This window comes from Phalangium opilio, unplaced genomic scaffold, assembly GCF_054372755.1.
Source record: "Phalangium opilio isolate 3A_F unplaced genomic scaffold, DU_Popi_V2 ptg000079l_1, whole genome shotgun sequence".
Lineage (NCBI taxonomy): Eukaryota > Metazoa > Arthropoda > Arachnida > Opiliones > Phalangiidae > Phalangium > Phalangium opilio.
Genome location: NW_028324187.1, coordinates 2,582,288 through 2,604,957, shown reverse-complemented (window position 1 = coordinate 2,604,957; position 22,670 = coordinate 2,582,288). Strand labels below are relative to the sequence as shown.

The 22,670-nt window shown below is 36.2% G+C and overlaps 1 protein-coding gene across 6 annotated transcripts in view; it reads right to left on the bottom strand.

The window, feature by feature from the left end:
* The window catches only part of LOC149654168 (prolyl endopeptidase FAP-like), a 182,928-nt gene that overhangs the window by 4,564 nt on the left and 155,694 nt on the right, over positions 1 to 22,670 (bottom strand). For all 6 annotated transcript variants that reach the window (XM_089845575.1, XM_089845574.1, XM_089845576.1 and 3 more), the window contains 12 exons: positions 11,649 to 11,763; positions 11,458 to 11,556; positions 8,648 to 8,742; positions 6,545 to 6,619; positions 5,424 to 5,476; positions 4,878 to 4,959; positions 3,644 to 3,764; positions 3,125 to 3,291; positions 1,561 to 1,661; positions 749 to 875; positions 167 to 313; positions 16 to 101 (listed from right to left, as the gene is read on the bottom strand). In XM_089845575.1, the coding sequence (XP_089701701.1) occupies positions 16 to 101; positions 167 to 313; positions 749 to 875; positions 1,561 to 1,661; positions 3,125 to 3,291; positions 3,644 to 3,764; positions 4,878 to 4,959; positions 5,424 to 5,476; positions 6,545 to 6,619; positions 8,648 to 8,734 (1,046 nt within the window). In that variant the 5' untranslated portion in view covers positions 8,735 to 8,742; positions 11,458 to 11,556; positions 11,649 to 11,763. The remainder of the gene's footprint in view (positions 1 to 15; positions 102 to 166; positions 314 to 748; positions 876 to 1,560; positions 1,662 to 3,124; positions 3,292 to 3,643; positions 3,765 to 4,877; positions 4,960 to 5,423; positions 5,477 to 6,544; positions 6,620 to 8,647; positions 8,743 to 11,457; positions 11,557 to 11,648; positions 11,764 to 22,670) is intronic.

Genomic DNA, 22,670 nt, shown 5'->3' with positions numbered 1-22,670 from the left:
AAGATTAATACATACACACTACGGGAATCTAAACGATGAGCTAATATCTTGACGACGTCGAAACGTCCGTGTGTTAAGATTGTCTTAAAACCTTTACTTTGCTACGGATCGAATTTGAAGGATATATTAGGCTAAGTTGTCAATTAGGGCTAATATTTTTACTTACGTTTATGTCCAACATATTAACGTGCCGAAAATTACCGGCTTTTCCATCCGTTACCGGTAATCGTAAAAAATAAAACCATTTGTCTGAAGTTATCACAGGAGGTTCGTTCAATTCAACCCAACCATTTGAGCTTTTTTCTTCCAAATGCTAAATTAATTTGAATTAAATGTTTACTGCGACTGAAGCTTAATTCATTGATTAAATTAATTAAAGCGGTAAATATAATCATGACCCTATAATGCATAAGTATGGGTGCTTATTGTATCTTCATTTTAAAAACAGAAGGAAACTTAAGACGCTATTTTCGTTTAAAGGATTCTAATCCAAAAGGAACTGAGTAGAGGCATGTCCTTTTGTGATTATCTTCCCTAGTCACAGTAGGAAATGTTTTCTTTTTCCGGGAAATCCTCCAACAGGACACGCCCCTCTATTTGGACAATTCCACCACGGAACGCCCCTCTATGAGAGTTAAACCGCCACGGAACGCCCCCCCCCCAAACCTTTTAAAAGGAGTGCGCATACACGCGCCCCATTCTTATGGATAGTGTGACAGACTTATGATACGATAGAACTGATACTCACTAAATCACATTCCCATCGTTTCTCCGCTGAACAAATACTAACAACACTGACATTCTGCGCCCTGGTCGTCCATATAACAAGCATCCTAGTGTTGTCAAGCCAACTGACACTAGTGACGTAATACTCTCTGGAAATTACCATAAAAACTTAAGTTGATTATTTCAAAGCCATCCATAGTTTACGCCAACTTAAATATGAACCAAGATATTTCAAAACTATATACGGTAGCTATGCTTCGAGAGAAAACTCCGACTGTTTTGAAAAAAAAGTGATATAAAAAATATTTGTTCGGAACTATTGGATTTGCGCAGAATGACGTACTTAGCTTTACGCTTTTAAATATTAAACTACATATCCGTTAAAATTGAGTTAATATAGAGATAAGGCGGGACATTGATAAAACAATGAATACACATCGCTATACTGTCATCTAGCTTTTATAACCTACGTATCTAATGGTTCCATTTTTGCGAATAAAGTTACAAAGTGAGGAAGCGTCGAGCTGAATACATTTATTTCTCATAAATATTTAACGATTTAAGAGACAAGACCTTTCGTTGCTAGCGAAGATTTCTTTCGATACCAAAATTACTCGTTTAAGAAATAACCCATATATAACGTCCAACGTTATAAAAATGTATCATGGGCACTTTTTCGATACAAAACCACGTCGGCACCAGCGATGAGATATGGGGACTCTAGTATACCAAGGTCATGCGAAATTTCACAGCATAGGGATTTTCATTTAACTTAATACTATCTGTTTTAACTAAATTTTGCTAATACATGTTGAGAAATGGCTTAATACTTACTGTTGCCGAAGCGATTTCGGTGGTTGTACTTCTTTGGAAACCAAGCTCTCCTCTCTCAAATCTACTGTCCATACGCTGACTTTTGGTACAGGTGTACCAGGCTATACAAGGACAAAGATACGATACTTGGGTTATTATTTTTAACGAGATTTTGAATGGACCGAAATAATCTTTCCCATCGATCTTTAAGAGCTCCACGATAGAGAAATATTTAATTATTTTTGACTGGCTGGACTGTAAGATCACGTTCGATATTATAATAACAGGATTATTTTTAAACTTTCGTATAATTTCTGTATAATTCAATTAGCCTAAGTGCCTACGTATGTTTTAAAATATTTAATATCTAGATCAGGAAAAAGGGGCAAAACTTTCCCTTCATATACATAATTTTAATAATTAATAGTTAAGCTTAGCAAAGTTACTAAATTTAGTTTTAAGCATCAATTAAATAAAAAAAATGTAATGAATTCTAGAAACCGTAAATAAGGAATTTCTTGTTCAAAATCGTAAAGCGTTGCTAATTTCTTTTGTGCCTAATTGTTTGGTAAGGAGGCGGTACTTAAGTGTTTAAGTACCAATATTTAAACTGTGCCACGTACAATTTAAACACTGCCTCACCAGGGGTTACGTGACCAGTGTCAAACGTATTTACTTCTACATATTTACTTCTGTAAACAACCGAAACCGAAATAAATAATAAATAAATATACAAGTAAAAAGAAAGTCCAGAACAGAATAAATAGTTCCAAAGGTAAATCCAAATTGGATTGCAGAACCGTGTATATTTTTGAAGGAACTAAAAACAAGCCCACCCTGAAACCAATGACAATGCCATGCAAGGCGTACAAGTCCCGGTTTAGTCTCCATTAGACCATCAATCAAAATGTAATGTCATGAAAATCTAGCGGATCGTTAATTTAGGTTTCATCGTTCCAACAATATCCTTCCGCGAAACAAAGCCGAATGAAGCGTATACGAGTACGCCTTAAGCGGTATATAAGTACCTCGTCGCCTGATTCCATTCTAATTAGCGCGCTGGACAGACGATAATGGGTCAGTATTGTTAGGTAACGAGCAAAACGCGTGCACGCCTACTCGATAAAGGCTCCTATACAGTTTACTTTGATACTCTTTGTTTGGAAATTTCGCGTCAGCAACGCATTAACGTCAAAGCTGATTCAAAGTCTATACGCAGGGTTGATACGAATTTTCCAAAACCAATTTACATCACGCTTTCAGGTTCAAAGAGTAGGGCCTACTTCTCATAGATTTACGGTTGTATCCGTTTACTCCTTACAATCTTAAACATCATGACTCTGAACAGACTTTAGGAGCTGAAGAGATGCCTAAAGTACTAAATTTATAAGCACAACAAACACGGATTTTCACGTAATAGGTCCGGCAAAGGGCCTATTTTGTCTATGTCTAGGAACTTCACAGAAAATATTTTGCTAAGTTGTTTGCTCTAAACCAATTTTCCTGTTTTACACGTTCCTAAGAACCCTGGTACGCCTAAGTATGGTTAGACCTATTTTAGGTCCAATAGAAGCTTAAGACTTACCTTAGGATACCTTTGTTCCTCAACCGTTGGGTTGATGTTTGTCGGCTCCTCGAAAGAGCCATATTTCAAACGCGTGATGGAGTTGACGTCAGTCAGATCGAAAGATAGATAGGCCAACATTCCTCCGTCGTCTGACCACCACAGTGCATTGTTGGAATTTAGCAGATCTGTTTAATACGCAAATTACCAAAACACTCCTTGGAATTAGGGGTATTATTATGAAAATTTAATCTGATTTTATCGAAAGGGTTCCTTAAAGTCCTGTGAGATAATTATTGTCAAAATGTTTTCCTCAATTTAGGGTTAACATTTCTCACGTTAATTATTAGGAATTAGGATTACGAACAATTACTTAAGTAAATACGCTCGAGTTGATAATTCGGCTTAGGCAAATATGGGTTGTAATTAAATCTGTAACTATAAAAGATATAAAATCTCGCCAACCAAGACATGAATAGGTAATTTGCACGAACACTTATAGACCTATTCTATCGATATTTTATGTCCATATTTACTTACCTTCGTAACATATATCCGGTACACCGTTTAGTACGGTTGGTTCCCTTCCATTTTGAGTTATCACTTTAGGAAGGTTCCCTTGTTTGGCAATGTAGAATAAATTTCCATTCGCGACGTACGCCTACAAAAGTGAATTTTAAGAAGCGAATTGCATACACCCTAATGGCATTAGAATTTGAAAATTATTAAGGAGATCATTTAGAGGCGGAGATTTAGATACTCAAGAGGGGCGTAACTTTACGCTGATAGGCAAGAGATTACACTATAAAATCTCCACTTTTAAGCGATCAGTAAGTACATAAGTCAAACCAAATCAAAGTAATTCATTCAATCAGATGATCGAATTTGTAAAAAAAAAAGAATATTTTTCTCATTTTGGTTTGCCATCAAAAGATGTAAGTTTTGATTGATATCGCGCCGCGTATAGGATTGAAAAATGGTTGTAAAAATTGATGGATGATTTTTCTTATCAAACTGGATGTAGAATTGATGCCTATATTTAACTGGCAAATAATTGCAAAGGGCTTTTTGGATTCGTACGCATGTAGATATGTAGATACTCCATAAGTGAATCTAGGTCAGTGATAATTCAAGATACAGAAGATGCAAAAGCTCTCTAAAGGGATTTGCTACACATAAACTAATCAGAATAAACTATCTCGTATCTCACCTGCTAATAAGTAGCTTAGAGGCAATTTTCCCATATCAATATTCAAACGCCTTAATACCTTATCCTTAGGTAAACTAAACTTGTCTAAATTTACCCTGGAATATATTATGTTACGCGATAATATCAAAGTGCATTTGTAGTTGATCCATTACCCTATAATGAGTAAGTTTGGGGCTGCCGTCGGGCCCTTATAAAAGTCCGCCTTTCAATCCATACTTATGGATTTTTTATTTGATAAGTTAGCTTTCATCTCTCAATTAATGAATATCGTTTAATGTTTTTTCTAATTCCATAGAGATTGAACGCTACCCATATATAGTTAGGTTAAGAAATTCTATTAAATAATCATTGTTTACCTACATAAAATCGGATTTTCGGAAAGAGAAAAACGAAAGGAAATTGATTTTTTGGCGCCCAACCCTTGTCAAATATAAGGGTGGCTCGCGAGGCGTGTTGCCAGAAACAGTAGCTTTTTCATTAAGAGGGTGAGCGATTTAATCCAATTTATACGCTTGGAGTAGAGCGAAATATTGGAGGGCTTATTAAGAGCTTAAAGGAGCTTACCAATTGGCTTCCAGCTGGGCCCCAGGTGGCGTACCTTAAACGCCCCGTGACGTCAGCAGCCGAAACCAATGGGAACGTACGTCTTCAAGGTCAAGAAAGAAATTTCGCAAAAGAAAATATTATTAATATTGGTGTCAGAACCTTATAAAAGGTCGTCTTTGAATTTTTCTTTTAAATCGAAAAAGCATTAGGTATAAAATGAATTGCATCTGTCTTTCTTGCTACAAATTAAAAAATTAAGCCTATGCATTAGGGCTATGTATCAAGCAGATGACGTTGGTTGGGGTATGTAATTCTATTGAGCTCACAGGATAATCAGGTGGTACTAAATTTTTACAGTAAAACCAAAACGTCATCAGCTTTGCAGATAGGCTTAGTCTCTTGTAAGTTAATTGCCAATATCATTTTTAATGCAAATATATGAGAAGAGCACATTTCCAATTTGAAATAATCATTGGGGTATCTCTTTCGAATATAAAGGAAACAATTCCAAATTACATTTTCCATTTTAAACTTAAATTAATATATAATTTATATAATACGTACTCGCTAGTTGTGTTAAATATCGTAAAATGTGCATAGTAGGATCTGGAAGTGAACTGGAAAGAAAGTTAAACTAATAAATAATGAATATTCAAAAAATATTTTTTTAAAAGAACATTGGTTCCTAAAATACTGCGGGTAAGGAATCAATAGCTTCCTTCTAATGGTCTCAGTAACTCATTACTCTTATTCCATAAGCGATAAACAATCTAAAATAGGTCTGGTATATGAAAAAAGCCTTGAATCTTAAGCCTAATGCATTGGCCTATAAAATACCCAAGGATTAATATTTGGCAAAAGAAAAGGGCTCTTGGGATAAAAGGGATATTTACGAGGCATAAAGACAATTTCTGTCCGACTTCCCTTAACGTTCCCAGTATAGTCCCTACCGACTACAGTAGTTGACAGGGTATTCAAGCACTCTTGGTTCGTTGGTTGAGCTGGTTTGGTTGGAGCTGGTCGCGGGTCCTTAAGTATCACCCGTCTTTTAATTTCTTCTTTGGTCGCGTGCAGAGACATTAAAAGCTCGGGTATCGGATGGCGCTAAATTAAAAGGCTCTAGGGTGTTCATACCAAGTATGAGCCAACACCAAATGAGATGTTTATAACTTGAAGTAAAAGATTAGGGGTGATAAAGCTACGGGAATAGTTATCGTCAAATTCGTTCGCCAGTTCTTAGAGTGAAGAGCTTCAGACGTTTCACATTTCAAATTTGTTAGGTTTAAATTTATCTTATGCATTTGAATTATTATAAAAATTAAAAGTATAAGTAATACTTTTACAAACTTGAAAGACCTTACGTCTAGGCGCTACTTGTTTTCGTGAGCTAAGCCTAAACTGGACTGAAGGTTTAGTTCAGTTTATACACAAACGTTACACGTGACCTGTCGTCTTTTAAGTTACCGAACCAAGAATAATCAACTCTGTTTGTATTAATTAGTTTTCTTAATCTTAAATTTAAAAGTCTCGCGTAGTAATTGCACTAATACTAATTGAACATTGCAGCTATAGGCCTGAGATGACAAAGTCCCTTTTCCAATAAGGTAGTATAGATAGGAATTGGAATTCCCGAATTAGAATATGCCTACAAATCATCAAAATAAATGTTGACTAATTATACTCACGTGTTGGGAATTCGCTCTGACCAATAGATAGGAACGATCGGCGGACAAAGTGTATGCTTGGGCGTTCAGTTGACTCTGGAAATAAATTTAACTTATTATAGATTATGCAAATGTATCATAACTAACTTGTTCTAATCTCATTTAAATTTAAAAATAAGGATTTTGCAAGATAAGTGATGTGATGTAGATATTTGGTGACCCAAAAACCCATGCCCCTATTCACACAAAATTATATTGCAACAAAATGAGCGTCACGAATTTGAATCGATTTTCAAATTTTTAATATATAGAAAGGGATGATGCGGAATGAAAGAAATACTGATATTTCCCTAAAATAAAATGAAAACAAAAAAATGAGTCCGGAAGATATTTGATAAGAACGAATGTTATCCAATAAAAATGAGGTTTGAATTTTAAATTTCAATTCTTTCTTTCCATTTTTCCGTAAGTGTAAGTCGTGGACGTCTTGATCCAACTGATCAAAGAATAGTTTTGAAATAAATATTTTTCAAACATTTTTCACCATAAGAGAATGTATTCATTACGGACATGAATGTTACGCTGCTAGAACTACCAAGATCTGTGAATGGAAATTCGAAACCAACTTCTCCTCTACATCTCTCTCCGATTTATCTGCCCCAAATTAACCAGAATTGACTGAGATCCTTGCTTTTACTATATTTTATTCCTGGAATATTACGAAATTCTTGGAAGTATTGAATAAATTTTGATTATTACCTTTGAAAAATCGATTTTTATTTTCTGATACTGACTAGAAGGCAATCGGAAAGTTATCTCCTTCAAGTAAAGTCACTGACTAGTCGTCGACGATTGAAAAATTCTACGAAGGAAAGGCAAGGCATCTCAGGCAATTCAATTTAACTACATAATCGATTTAAATTGCTAGAAACCCGAAGGAAAGATCTAGAGACACCAGAGAGAGAAAGAGAGAGCGAGAGAGTGAGAGAGAGTAGGAGAAAGTAGAGAATAAAGGATAAAAAATGATCCAATATTTCTTCTTTTCAATTCAAAGAAACTTTGGGAACTTGAAGGCATAGTATACGTTAGTTTTTTTCTACTTCCATCTTCTGAACGATTCAGTTTAACAGATGAATTGAAATCACGACCACTCGTTTTCTAGCTAGGGGAAAGGAAGATCGCGGGAATAAGGACTTTAGACGTAAAAAATGACGGAAACTATCTTATACTTTATAAGAATTGAAAAAGATCGTATAAGGGTATGGATGGGGCCACCAAATCGAAATTTTCGAGGGAATAAAAGAAAATATATTGAACTTTTCTCTCGTCCTAACATCGTGGAAGTCGTTTGTAGAGAAGTTTACGTTTCCAAAGTACCGTAGATTTAGTCAGAACTTAAGGTACCAAACATTGAGTTCAGTGAATACGTAGACCTTTGGAGTTTCGAAAATCACTGCGGAAATGATTCTAAAATCAATAGGTTCTTGAAAATTATAAACCTTAAAAGAATTTGTGTTGAATTGTGCAAAGAAAACACAGGTTTTGAAACTAAAACTAAATCAATCCCATTGGTGATATTTTCGTGCATATCAGCAAGTTATTTTGACCTCTAAATTTGGTATTGACAGATGTATTAAAAACAACAATATTTATAATCAGTAAAAATTGAGACTAAGGTTTTCTGTAACATATAGTAAAAGATGGACGTTTAAATTATTTAAATCACACTAGATAATATAAAAATAATTAACCCTTTCAATTAAAATTGGTAAAGGTTAAGCTTAAGTGGTAACTGAATAGAACTGAACCGAAAATGTATTGCCACTCCGTTTTAACTGTCTTTTTCATACTGAGAGCGGTATTTTTAAAGAAACGAAAGCCTTTGAACGAGAGATGGTATGCTCGAGTCAAGTACTCAAGTTTATTGGCTCATGATCATAAAGAAGAGACCATATCAAAACTATAATATTTGAATACATAGCTAAGCCTACACAGTGCTTAAAATTTCAATTAAAATTCCTAAATTCTACCCCCTTTCATACTCCGCGGATTGAAGTTTTTACTAAGCCATAGTACCATTAGATTCATATAGGTTAAAAGAACATTCTTTCAAGTTATACTTACGAAAGTGACGTTTGAAACAAGAGTAGTTTGGGAAAGGGTAGCAGCGTTGAAGATGACTAAACCGCCACTAGGAGCTCGGAAGACCATTTCGTTTTCTGCGGTTAAGGAAAAACCAAACAAAAACAAATAAAAATTGATGAATACCGCATAGAAACAAGGAAACAAGTGTTTAAAGAAGGCGCTTTATCGACGATCCCTTTAAAGGTATGGTATTACATGTTTTTAATAGAGGTATCTCAGTTGTGACGTCAGGCTTAGCTTAGGGAGTGGGCGGCCATATTGGTAACTCGGAAGCCCTATCTAACTCCTTTGTTGTCCACTTACCTATCAACGTTCTACCTTAACCATAAATAAAGCAGACGATAGCTGGACCTTTCCTTTTATAAAGGTTCTTTAATTTCTGTAAATTCCCTACCAATTACCATTGCGTAATACCAACGTTTTATTAAACGTTTCTAGACTGGTAAACTCAATCTTTAAGATAACAGGGCTTTCCAACGGTGCTAGGCTTTATTTGCTAATACTATCCCTTTGAGGAACGTGTCCATTCGGCATTCCCGGACGGTGTAGTGGTTGAATATACGACTCTCATCGATTAAGAGACCACCAGAAGATTTATTTTCCAAGTGGCATTAAGATGAAAGTTGAAATAGATTAGAGTCACTAACTCTGGAGCTGTTTTCCCCTTCTATCCCCTTGTATCGGACAGTTACTAGAACATTTATATCAAGAGTCGTTTGTCTTTTCTTTACCACAAGAGTCTAGGGAAAGGTTTTGGTAAGAAGCCTTGGTCCGTCAAAGTTATGGTTATTCATTATAGTCCAATCTAAAAGGGTCACTTTTCATGCAGGATTTTATCTTTGATGTCATTAGAAACAAATATTATTGCTTTGCTTTCTAAGCTTTTTAAAAACTAACCAGGATCTTTCTGAATGGACAAACCCCAATAACAGGGAGTTACGTTTAAGTTCCTACTATACTTTTAAAGAGAATCATTATTAAACAGAATCTTTTATTCATTTGAGAAAAATGTTCGTTTGTATTTTATAAATCGTTATGTAATTTCAAAAACTTCAAGGTTGATATCAGCAACACTCGGAGTATGGTTTTAGATATGATTTGGTTGAGTTTCTCAAGATGGGGTTCGCGAACCCTTGGTCATTAAGCCTGAAAAGCGCGTCCTATTATAGACCCGTAACATTTTAGCTTTATCATAAACCCCTAATTGCACATCGTTTTATTGAATTCAATAGAAAGAGGTTGAAAATTTTTGGCTTTAAGCAATTTGTGAACAGCCCCTTATAAAATTCGACTCTATAAAGAATATTATACATTTCAGTCAATCGGGAAGTCCATTAGCCTTACGTAAATTTTAACGACCGATGAAAATTTTTGGATTAAATTCCAATGAAGAAAAAAATGAATTATGAGAAAAATGATTAAAAATAAAATTTTTCTAACCCTTTTAGAATTTTTACACCTGCGTCTAAATGGGGGCTGAAAGGAACAGCTGCTACCGAATCCAATCTAATTCGAACAGGAGGTCTAATACCGTCCTGAAGGGGAGAGAGATAAAGTTTGAAATTGGGCGCCTGGACCCTGCTCTAATTGGATTGGGAGATTTCTCCATTTAGTTCGTTCCTTAGATGACAGCGTGAACAAAGGCCTAAAGAGATACTACATTTCTTAAAATTCACTGAAAACTGATCTGGAAAGTTTCTATACCTCCAGATATAGATAAAAGCATAAAAGTAAAGAATTACAAATGGTCACGAAATCCCATGCCAAACCCTCAATTTAATGGCGGGAAGTCCAAGGGCTTAAATTTAAAGGGAAGATAACATTTGAACCTAAATATATTTATAAAACAGGGTAATAAAATGGACAATTTGACTTCGTAATGACGTCATAACTGTGTCGCGTTCTCTTGGAAAATATCTGAAGCTCGCGACTTGTGCTTGCGACATAATGAAATGTTTGAATCTTATCAACGTATACGCTATATTATCCCTTTAACAGTTTTAATTCAAATATATCTATTTAAAATTATTGAACCTAGTTTCTCTATAAGATTTCGTCATAAGACTTTTCCTTTAGAAATTCATAAATTTTTGAACGTGTTTCCCCTTAAATTACTTTTTCTTCTGGAGGAAAAAGATTGATGAAAATTTGGGGCGCAGATGATTCCAAGTTTTTACTGTTTTTACCGTTTTGGGGGCTAAAATTGCAGCCAACTTCATATCTAGAGGTTACAGTCATAGAAGGGACACCAATTCATATACAGACTACTAGGCTTTCATATTCGAATTCACGCAGCTTCAAAGACTGCAACAAAGTATACGTACCACGCAGCGCGTTAAAGAGTTTCAAAAAGAACGAATGAATTTCTCTCTTAACTTGGAAGAGAAAGGAGACTAAGAATGGTTCTCCGTCTTTTTTTTTTCTTTCAATTCCAAGGGATTAATTTCTTACTGGATTTATAGGCAATTTACTCCGCGCTTTCCTTTGAATGTGGACTGGGGACTCTTTTAACGGAGGACAAAAAAGGATTCCTAAGGTATAGTGAATGAATTTAAGAGGAGGTTTCAGCTAACTGCATGCTGCAGCTAGGTTTGAATTCTGTTCATAACAATACGAACATTTTCAGAACTGAATCCTCTATAACTATTACAAAATTCCATGGTTGGTACCACTGGGTACCCACTAATCTGTACGTATCTCGAACAGTACTAAGCTCAAGGGCATATTAAAGGGCATGGTAATAGAAATCAACATTTAAATTGTAGAAATTAGAATAAAGTTGTACTCACCGGATATCCATGATCCATTAAACGTACGCGGATCGTACTCGCCCGATAGAACTTCGTCCAACCCGAATCTTTCATTTTTGACTCTTGGGCCTTTGTCCTCTATAGGGAAAACAACGAATAACAGGAAGGTTTTAGTTTCAAAATTCAACACTAATAAACATTTTAAGCCTTGGTCTCAATTGAATTCTTACCAGGGGTGAGTAGAATAATAGAGGTTACGATTAAGGATAAGATACAAGCGATGACTAATAGTGCAATACCGATTCCAGTCCAGTTTTCCTTCTCTTCTTCCGAAGATACCAAATCCTACAAACGATACAAGACATACAACCAGTCAGAAATAACCAAAGTTGCATTTAATACACGTATATCAACATTTAGAGCGAAAGTGCGATGTATTACGATAAAGATGCATTGATTTGAGGGATTTCTTTAACAAAATTGATTGGAGTTCATTTTTCACACCACAAACAAATCAAGGACTTTCAATAAGTACATTTCCAACGATTTCCCGAAAGGTTTCGCGTCACGCGTTCAAGTATGGCACATGTAAGTTACGACTCCTATGACATATTCTCTATGTCTTAACCTTAAACGTATCTACAGACAAAAGTAAGTAACTTAATTTCATTAATATTGTTGGTCTCAATTTCTTGGTAGCAGTAAGATGACAGTAATTGTGCAGTAATAAAAAAGAGCATCGGGGGAATTGAAAGTACCATTGGATCGGATCATTGAAACCCCGCCCCCTTTACACGCCAAGACTTTTCCCTCATTTGATATTCGATCTGAGCTGCGAAAGTGGAGAATGACTGTGGGTGTACATGTCGTAAAAGAGAATTCTACATGTAGATTCGAAAAGATCAAAAGACGACGTCTCTCACATTCTTAGCGCCATCCGAATGATGGGATGGTACTTGGACAGCGGAATAACCTTTTTCTTTATTGAAATTGCTCTCTCTCTCAGACCCATCTTTTTAGAAGTTTCTAGACTTGACGCTTAACCATGAATTTAGTTCAATTTAACCAATTAGGTTGTACCATCCAAAATAATTGTTACTTTTTTGAAAAAGTTATTTTGCTTTCAAGATAACTGTAAAGAAGTAAGTTACAACCGATACTCAATTTTTTAAATATATAATTTTATCCTACTATAAGTTACTCAGGACTGGCATTTGTTCTTACATTTACATATTTTAATCTTAGATTCCCTTGGAGTCTAATTCCCTCACTAACTATTCTAAATTATTAATTTCATGACAGCTTCTCAAAAGTTGTGCCATATATTAAACTAATTCTAAAATATTGAAGGGCGAATTAAATGCATTCTAGCTTACGTAACGTGGTAAGTTTAAGGAGGTTGGACTTTGGCGGAGCCTTCATTGAAGCGAAACCGAGCTAGGAAGCTAGGAGAGAAATTAATTGAGCGAATCACACGGCGCTAAACACGCCTTTTATTACTTGATATTTATTATCTCTCTTTGGGAAATTACTTTTATGGAGCGACCGGCTATCGATTTCCAGTTCCTTTCACACGCTCTCGATAGTAATATTATCAGCCAGTCCCAGTAGGTCTTAATCTTATCAAATGCAAATTGAAATAGCAGAAAGTGAGACAGTAAATGGGAGAAAAGATGCCGGGTCATTCACGTATCAAAAAGAGGCTCGGAGAGACCAAATTCTCAGTTCCCCTTTCGCTGCTCGGTATAAGGGTTTGGCACATGCGTTATCGACCCGACAGAGAAGTTTGTTTACGGTCAGTATTCTATATTCAGATCACGTGACGTCTGGCTCCTCGGGTGTGCGCCGAGGCAGGTGCGCGTGAGAGAGATATCAAGCTGTGCCGTTATTGAAATTGGTCGACCAAAGAAGCTGGAGAGGAAGCGAAACTTTGCGAAGTAAACATCATACCATAGCATCACTACGAAGCGTCTTACTTTCTCTCTTACGTCTATTTGCCTTTGATGTTATCCCGACTAATATCGCTAGGCTTAAGGCGAACATTCGCCGGATCTGTCAGATAAAGTTATACGTCAAGAAGTCAACGTGAGAATGAATGATAATGAATATTTCCGTTAAGGTGTTATAATGCGTATCAATCCTGACAAGGCTTAGCTTTGAAGAATCGATAACAACGTAATACCTACGAACTTTTCTCTAAAGGTTTTGTGCCCATGTAAATCACATACAAAGAGCTGAAATCCCCGCGAGTGAAATTTCAAATTCAAGACGTGGATTTTACCTCCGTCATCTCTAGAGTCTTATTGGTCCATTTCCGTTGTATAGAAATCAGTCGACCAAATAAAATTTGTAATCCCCATTAACCCCCGGCGGGCTTCTCTCCAATTTACTTAAGTCTATGTTATTTTAACCCCGTCAAAGTAAACGCGTGGTAGAGGTGCGATGCTATGCCTTAAGAGCCGGAATATAAAAATGCTATAGAAACATCTTCTAAAACGTAAAGGAAGAGTATAGGGCCTAAAACCAACCACGATTTGGTTGTCATAAAAATTGAGTTACGATGATTCCGAAAATATACACATATATTTCCAGTTTGCTTAAATTTAACGTATTTAATCTTCGAGATTTATAGCAGACGACATTTCAGTTGTAGCCCCCCTTTCTATTAAACATTTGACGTCACTAGCACCTAAAATCTAACTTCCGGTACGAAGAAAATTATTGCGAGGGAACTATACTGCACCAAAAATCCTGCTGACTTTTAAATATTTCTTTGAAGCCCCAATAACAAGGGGGTTAAAATTGAACTACAACTATACCTTTAACCCTTTCTCAACTTTTGGATGAAATGGAACCACGAAAAATTTCCATTCTTTAAATCCCTTAGCATGAATCAAACCTCGGAGACAAAATATCGCATCTCTGGAACTATACTCTTTGTTAAAATTATATACCTATATCGCCTTGCTTTTGTGTTGTTTTTAAAAGTATTAGAGAGTTTAAGCATCCCCTATACGCGTACGTGTAGCCACCTTTGACAATGCATTGGTCTAACGCACTGTGGAAGGTAGCTACACGTACGCGTTTAGGGGATGCTTAAACTCTCTATTATCATAATACGAAAACATTAGGATCTGAAACCACACGTTTTGTATAGGATAAAATATCGCCTATATTATCATGTAATATCACATGATGAAAGTACCAAAAAAAAATAAAAAGTTAAAATAAATAGAAAAAGCGGGTCAGCAACTATACTATATATAATTGGTTTTCCAAGTTAAAACATTTTCCCCTTAAACATCTAAATTATAGATCATTCCCGAGAGCGCTCCTTTCGGAAAAACGAGCACGCACGTTCGTGAGAGCGAAATAGGAACATTTTCTCGCCTTATGGAAAAGAAAAGGATAAAAGAGGTACATTTTTAAGCCTAGCGTGTTCTATAAAACGATTTTCCTTCTTTTTGTTATAGACTTATTTTTTCCCCCTTGCCTTTGTTCCTTAGCAAAGGGAACTAGAAACACGGTTTTGGGATTTAAGAAATAGGGTAGGTATAGTTCCTGACAGCTCTGCAGGCAACTCCGATGTTACAGTTACGCTGTACATTCCCATTCCCTCAGTGCACGCGCTCTGGAGTAGAACTGGAAGAATTCCATCCATTCTAATCTCGCGACAAGCAGACTGAAAGGGAAACTATCCCTACACGTAAACCCCTTTCCGGCAACCATGCTCAGAGTTGTCGACGATAAGAGGGTTGGGGGAAGAAGGGGAACGAATGAACGGTACCCCAGAGGAGTTGAAAACGGAAAAATAAGAGACTAGATTCTGAAGCGAAGTGGAAAATTTTGCATCCGAAGATTTTAGGAAGGAATGAACCTACAAAATTGCGCTCGAAAGGTTTAGCAGCCCACTCTTTTCCAGTACCCTGAAGGAGAGTGTTATTTCGATGTTTGCCTAGTTTAATTTTGAAACGTCAAGAGATGAAATACGTGGGTGTTAAAGGGACAATGAAATTCTAAATATATATTGGGTATTTTATTCAAAGGGACAGTATAATGATGTCATAATCGTTTTAAATACCTGGAAAGTGAAAATTGATTAATATTCTAATTTAGTTAGAATTGTAAATGGACAATGTTTCAAAAAAAAAATCCCGTTACGTTTTTGGAACTTTTCTTTTGGATATAATTTATATCCAAATTTTGATCTATGACTAATTGGAGTTGACGCTTTTTGAAGGTAGAAATTTTAAGCCTCATTAAGGGAGGAGGAAAATAACCAGACCTCTCTTAATTAATATAAAATAGTGCCTGCTCATCTGTAAATCCACATTCAACTCGAAAAGACGCTTTATAAAGAAGAAAAATGTATTTTGAATCATTATTATGATGTAAAGAGCCAGAGTTTCTGTTTATTAGGCAGTGGGCACCTTCCTCCATTTCTAGTTTATATACAAGCCGTGTTACACGTCACGAAATAATTTGATTATTACGGCAAGTTGAATAAATTATTCATGGCTAGCGACTCGAGTAATTCGAAGCAAGGCATGCACGCCGCGTGTTTCCGAATTGGTTTAGCAGTATAGCCTTGCCAGGCGGCTCTAGACTTTCGAACCAGGGCTGAGGTTACCTTTAAAGGCAGTCGATCAAAGTTGAATTATAATAAATTACCAAAAAGGGTAGGATACTTTCAAAATATTCAAAAATATCATTAGAAATAATCCCTAAATCTTAGGCATGCATTTCAATAGAAAATTTAATTTTAAACTTGAAAGCGTGGTTTGCTCGTTTGCCTTTAATGGAGCCCCTAAACTAGAATAGCTAATGACGCGAGAATACCGAAAACGTAATTGACGGGAACGAGGGGAGAGCTAATCTTAATTCTCTCTCTCAAGCAAGCCTATTGATCTTGGTATACGAAGGTGAAGGTTTTAGAAAATCTATGACGTCAGCAAACGACTTTCCCCAGACTACTTTGAAATTAATTTGATTTTAAATTAAGTTGGAAAATACAGTATGTGAGAAGGAAACACTTCAAAAATTATGTGTTAAAACGAATTTAAAAGTAAACAACGCATAATACGAAATTTTAAGCCTTACTATGCGTAACAGTAATTTCACGCACACGATGTCATTTTTGCTCTATCAAAGCCTAGGATGTACTTAGTTGCATTAGTACATTCAAAACATGGTATACAGGAATTTTTTTGATTAATCTGCCATAAATAAAGGGGATGTTCTTTGGGTGATTTTGAGTCAAGGATGTTCTATCTTCAATTTGCCGTCCGGGCCACTGTTTTCGAGTTATGATTTGAGTGATTTATAGATGAACCCTTAAATTTAACTAATAATTTGAAAGACAATGCTAATTTAATTAATAGGTCATACCCATAACACTGAAATCATAACTCAAAAATAGTGGCCTGGACAGAAAAAGTCCATAAAGCATTTTCAAATTAAAATCTCCCAAAGAAAATCCCCCTGAATTTATGCCAGATTTTTTTCAGAAACACTCTGTAGAAACCAGTGGCAAATAAATGACTTAAAACTCCTTCAAACAATATACAGTACCCAAATGATCTGTTTTTCTTAGAAAGTATAGCGGATGCACCGAAAATCAAATTTTTACAAAATACATCCTTTATAAAGATGTATGACCTTTCGGAATTCGGTTTTCCTATTTGAAATAATGTGTACAATGAAATTCTCATCCGAAAGAAACAAGAAGGGCTAAACCATATTAAATTCACATATATTCACGGTACAATGATCATATATACTAGGTCGTCAAAACATTTACCCCAGCACTATAGTGAAATAAGTCACATGGAATATAGGATGTCTAGTTAAAATGAATCTTTTTCTTAAAAAACCATAACACAAAGGGCTCGCCTCCGCTAACTGAACTAACAACGAGCTTAACAAACCAAAAACATCCTAAACAAGACGGCCCAAGGGCTCGTAATAGTAGCCATATCGTACGAGTGAATAGCCCCTCTATACCCTACCCTAACGAGTGGATAACCCCTCTATACCTTACCCTAATGAGTGAATAGCGCTATCTTTTTCAATGCTTAAATGATTTACCGTGCATAAAATCAGAGTGAATAGCCCCTCGATTCCCTACTCTAAACAGTGATTAAATTATAACCGTATAAATTTACTTATGCTGTAATTCTAATATTCCGGCGAATCGAAGAACAGATAGTTTTTAGTGATAATCCCCTCGATGAGTTTACAACATAGACTTATGCCCAGAAACTTTTGAAAGAGAAAGTTCAGTTATAGTGATTACGCATTTTAGTGATTATCCCCTCGAATTACCTTTAGCAATGCTAAAATGATCAGACGCATAACGCCCATTTAACACTATGTTAGCTCTATCTAAACCCACATTTGAATTAACCGCCAAAACGTTCCAGTCAAACATAACATTGATGACAATAGCTACCGAACGAGAACGAAACACATAAGGAGCGAGGTAGGAAACGGGGAAGATCGTTATCTATTTAATTAGCACATACATAAAAAAAAATATGAAAACCCCAAACATACAAATTCATAAGTATCCGACCCCACAGATAAAAATTCAAAAGTTTCCGACCCCACAGATTAAGAGGTACCCCACCCCACATCACATTTTAGAGATAAGAATAAATATTAGAAAACTCGAGGTTTCTATCAAGTCTCTATGGTTGAGTGGGTAGAATGTTTGTCTACTAAACAAGCGGTCCGGGTTCGAATCCCGGGTCTAACCTGAAAAAATTTTAATTAAAATTAAATCTCTAACCGAGCCCAGTAACCCCTATGGGTGGGTTGTGGTAATATAAAGTTCCTTTTAAGCTAAAATCTGACGATAACGAAGCGACAACCCCGGCCACTACTACTACTACTACTACTACTACTACTACTACTACTACGACGGCTCGGGTCAAACTAAGAGCCTATCGTATACTACGATATGGCTAAAAATAGTGAAAAACTCTTAGAAATCTACAAGTCATATAAGCCTTTTCCCTACATTAAAGACGATAAGCTTAAAAAAATCCCATTAAAAAATAATGCAGTCAAAAAAAAGGCAAAGTTGTTGTTTGACGTTTTTCTAGAAAGCGAATTAGGCGCGAAAAAGGGCGGCGACCTTTTGACCTTTAGCTCTGAAAATTAATGTAGTAAGAGCCTTACTGGTAGAAAGATTATCTGGGTTGTAGTAACGCTATCAACAACAGGATACTGAGCGCATTACGATGAGAAAAGGAAAAAGTTACGGAAAAAAAAGAAAAACTAGATTTTGGGATGAAGATAGACTGACACTAAAGGATACACGAATCAAAGAATAACTGGACAAGAAAAACACGCACTAGGGGTTGGTTGAACGGAATTCCGTGGTGGTTTCTGGGTTGTGATGAATAGAAATCGCGTCACGTACTATATATGAACAGACCAAAGCCAGATTTCTTCGCTTGGTCAAGGTTCGGAAGAAATAGAGCCGTAAGTCCGAATTAAAGAAATCTAAAGGACCAGCTATAGCAGTCGGAAAATCACACGAAATAGGTAAGAGGTTATTTATCTCAAATCTAGCTTTAGGTTGCAGTTTGCATACTAGCTCTCATATTCAACGGAAGTTTTTCCATGCCTTACACTTTGCAAATTCTATTTGCATTTGCTACTAACATAAGTATAAAAGATAACTAGCTAAACTTCGTAGTGCTAGAGACTTACAGCTCGAGCTAGTTCTAGAACGACAAGCGAGAATTGAAGTCCTACACCCAGTAAATTTTACAGTCCATCTAGTCCTATTTAGTCTGTACTAAGCCTTTGACAGCGCCCCAATCACCAGGCGTCGCTTTACCTCGAATCTATGAACTGCGTCACTTCATGACAAGCTCCAGTTTGTAACCAGTGACAAACTTATGAAACAAATCTTAAGGTACTAATAATATTACTTTCAATTAATCGGATTTACTACATCTTTGCAAATAAATCCAAGACGATACGGATAAAAAAGACAAGTAAAATAAAAAGACACGTATCAGAGCAAATGAGAGAGAGAGAGAGAGAGATGTACAATTCTTTCAACGCTTCGGAAGCGGCGTTCGGGGAGTCAAAGCTTCCCCCGCAAATGAAACGCGATACGTGATTTTATTTCCGTAATAGGGTACACCGTCTTCAGTCCCCATAAAATTCCTCCCTCCTCCAGCGATATAACTCCCATGTTACTTCAAATACATATAAATTAGAGAATTTAATTTATATTAATGTACCCAACGAAACCCAACTTAATTATTAAACATCGTTAAAAATAGATAAACGTACAACCAGAATAAATTGTAACCTTATTTTTAAAACATACAGAGGAATTGGTATAATTTTGTCATTAAAAGGGGAAACGAAATGTTATATTGTTGTTGTTGTGATCACTTCATTTGTTAAAGTTAAAATAAAATAAGTACGTGTTAGAAGAATGATAAATTTTAGTTAGCCTTTATTTTAATTAAAATAATGAATGAATTCATGCAATTTAGATTAAGATTTGATTAACCCATGAATAGTGGTTTGAAAAAACTGAGATTCGTGTTTAGATCTAAAACTAATTTCAGTTTCTTTTAAAAAAATACTAGTTAGACTTTGCGTTCACTGTCACTTTAAATAAATCCAATTTGTCTAAAAAGGCCTAAAATTTTTAATTCTCTTTCCCAAGTCTAATTTTGAAATAGTAACAGCGTAGTCCAGATGTAATTAAAATATTAAAAATTTACGACGCGTATCAAGAAAAATTGTTACCTAAAAAAACTAATCTATCTTTTTGACTAAAAGAAGTTCTAAAAATCGATCATTCGATTGTGATTTATCTAAAAATCAACGACTTTTTTTGAAAAGAGAAAGAAATTTTACGTATATAGCCAAAGGCTTAACTAACGAAGAACGTATACCTATATATATATATATATTCTAAATGAACGGTTTGATTTCTGTCCGAGTAAAGTCCACTATCAGTATGTACAAGGTTTGCTCGTAGAAGCGGAATTGGCTTGGCTTGTTAAGCGAACCGCAAGGTCTACAGCCGATATCTAAACCAACCAACGAACCAGAATCGATAATATGAAAGAGAAAAGGGTCCAAATACTCGCCAATGCCCAAAAGTAAAGATAGAAATAATCGATCATACTATAATCGCGTCTATCGATATTTTTCACAGGACAAATTATTAATTGAACTTTCGGGTTTATTGGCCTGATGGTACTTAAAGAATTAATTAAGTTATGCAATTAAAATGTCTCAAAATCAATCATTTACGCAGCAACATCTCTCGCAAAGTGGTAAATAACTCAAAACATTCCTTTCAGTGTCCATATTTTGTATCCCGCCTTGAGTTTTATCGCTACTTGCCGACCTTGTTGTGGTCTTTGGTCCCAATGATTTTTGCTAACGGGATCTTGGCTATCTCAACGACAGAAAAGAGGGGATAAGGGGAGCTATCAACGCCGCGTTTAACAGGCAAAAGAAAATTTCCTCGCTGCGAGCGACCAATCCATGCAGAAAAAAGGCGCAGAAAAAAAAAGGAGGACAAAACCCTACTAACTCTCCTACTATCCTATCCAGTCGATCCTAGGAATTTTTTTTATTCTCTCTTCAATGCACTTGGACGAAAAGATTTTCGTTTCTCATCGACGTAGCCGCACCTATAGTTCGAATCTCCTGCAGACTCCACCGGATGGAGTGTCTTAAAGCCGAAGCGTTTATCGTTCAAAGCACGCTCGAATTGCTCCAGAAAACTCTCCAAAGGTTTCCTGATACACGGAACATCATCAGCTAAGCGCGGGTACATGGCGAGGGAGATGGGGTAGACTCTGTACGGTCCTAAGGCGTATTTTGCCTGATGGTTTATTATTTCTTTCGTTGTTAAGCAAGATGGCAAGCAACTATCCTGACTTACACGAGGGGGTTGCACGGTAAAGTTCCAATTACCCTTATTATCGACTTAAGTACAATGGGTTCGGTTTTTCAAGAGAGCCAATTCAAACTTTACTCCTAGAGTTTTTTACGTAACTCTCTGAAGTACATGTGGTACTTTTGGGGAAAAACAAAATGGTGAAGTACAAAACCTGACGCCCTAACGACTAATTATTAGGTACCTTCTATCACTTGGAAGAACTGGTGCTAGGTTAGTTCGAAATTAAATAAAACCGTTGTCTGGCATTTTTAATAGATAACAATATAGTTCCTTCCTTCAGGACGGTGATGTTTTTGTTCTAGAAAATGGATGACTAGTTAAGAATCATTCACGTCACGGTGTTCCAATTTGCTATACACACCCTTCCGCTTATAGTGGTCACTCCTCATTCTCCCGAGCGATAAGGAGGATTTTACACCGACTTCGACATCTAGGGCGCATTTACACATAAGGGTCCTGGCTGTTGTATGTCTTTTAAGACGAGTGGAAGAGCGCGGGGCTCGGGATTCTTCAGGGTTATTGTATAGACTCATTCCTCATTTTCCCTCGTAAGCTCTATAGCCAAGGCCTATGTTCTAGGCCTCGGTTCTTCCGCCGCTCCGCAGAACGTGATCATTTCTCATGTGCCAAAAGGGACTGCGTCGCTTCTCCGCTCGTTCGACTATTCAGGCTATTCTCCAGATATTAGCCCACTTTTCTTTATATGCCCGGGACTCCCCGGGTACCCAACGTGGCTTGTAAATCATTTTTAGAATGTATTTTTATCTCGAGAAAAACGTACAATGCTATCTATTTTGATATAAACTGTTTTAAAAGGGACATTGAAAAACAGAACACAAACGCTTTGTTTTCATTCTTTAAGCTTGGACTCGTAAAAACTAAATCAATCGTTTCTAAACCCACAAACCTAGAGAAAGTCTAACCCTTGGTCTCCTGCCAACAGTATAAATATCTAACGGTTCCTCTCCGGTTAATTTTAAATTAAAATTCACACCCATATGACAGCATCAATGTTGATAAGGTGTAAATTTAATAACATTAGAAAACGTCGCCATTAAATCTTGTCGTGTGACATGTTTTCAACCCTACCAACGTTAGATTCTGTCACTACATGTTCCCGCCTAAAAATAGAAGCGCGGGCCAAAGATCAAACGCGCTGCTGGCTGCTGGTGTTGCCAATTTAAATATTTTACGCTTTGACAACGTTAATATAAAGAGACAGATAAAAAAATCTTAAAAAGTCGAAGATCCTAAAAAGTTTATCGCTTTAACAAATTTTGTGTTTCGACGTTTATAGACT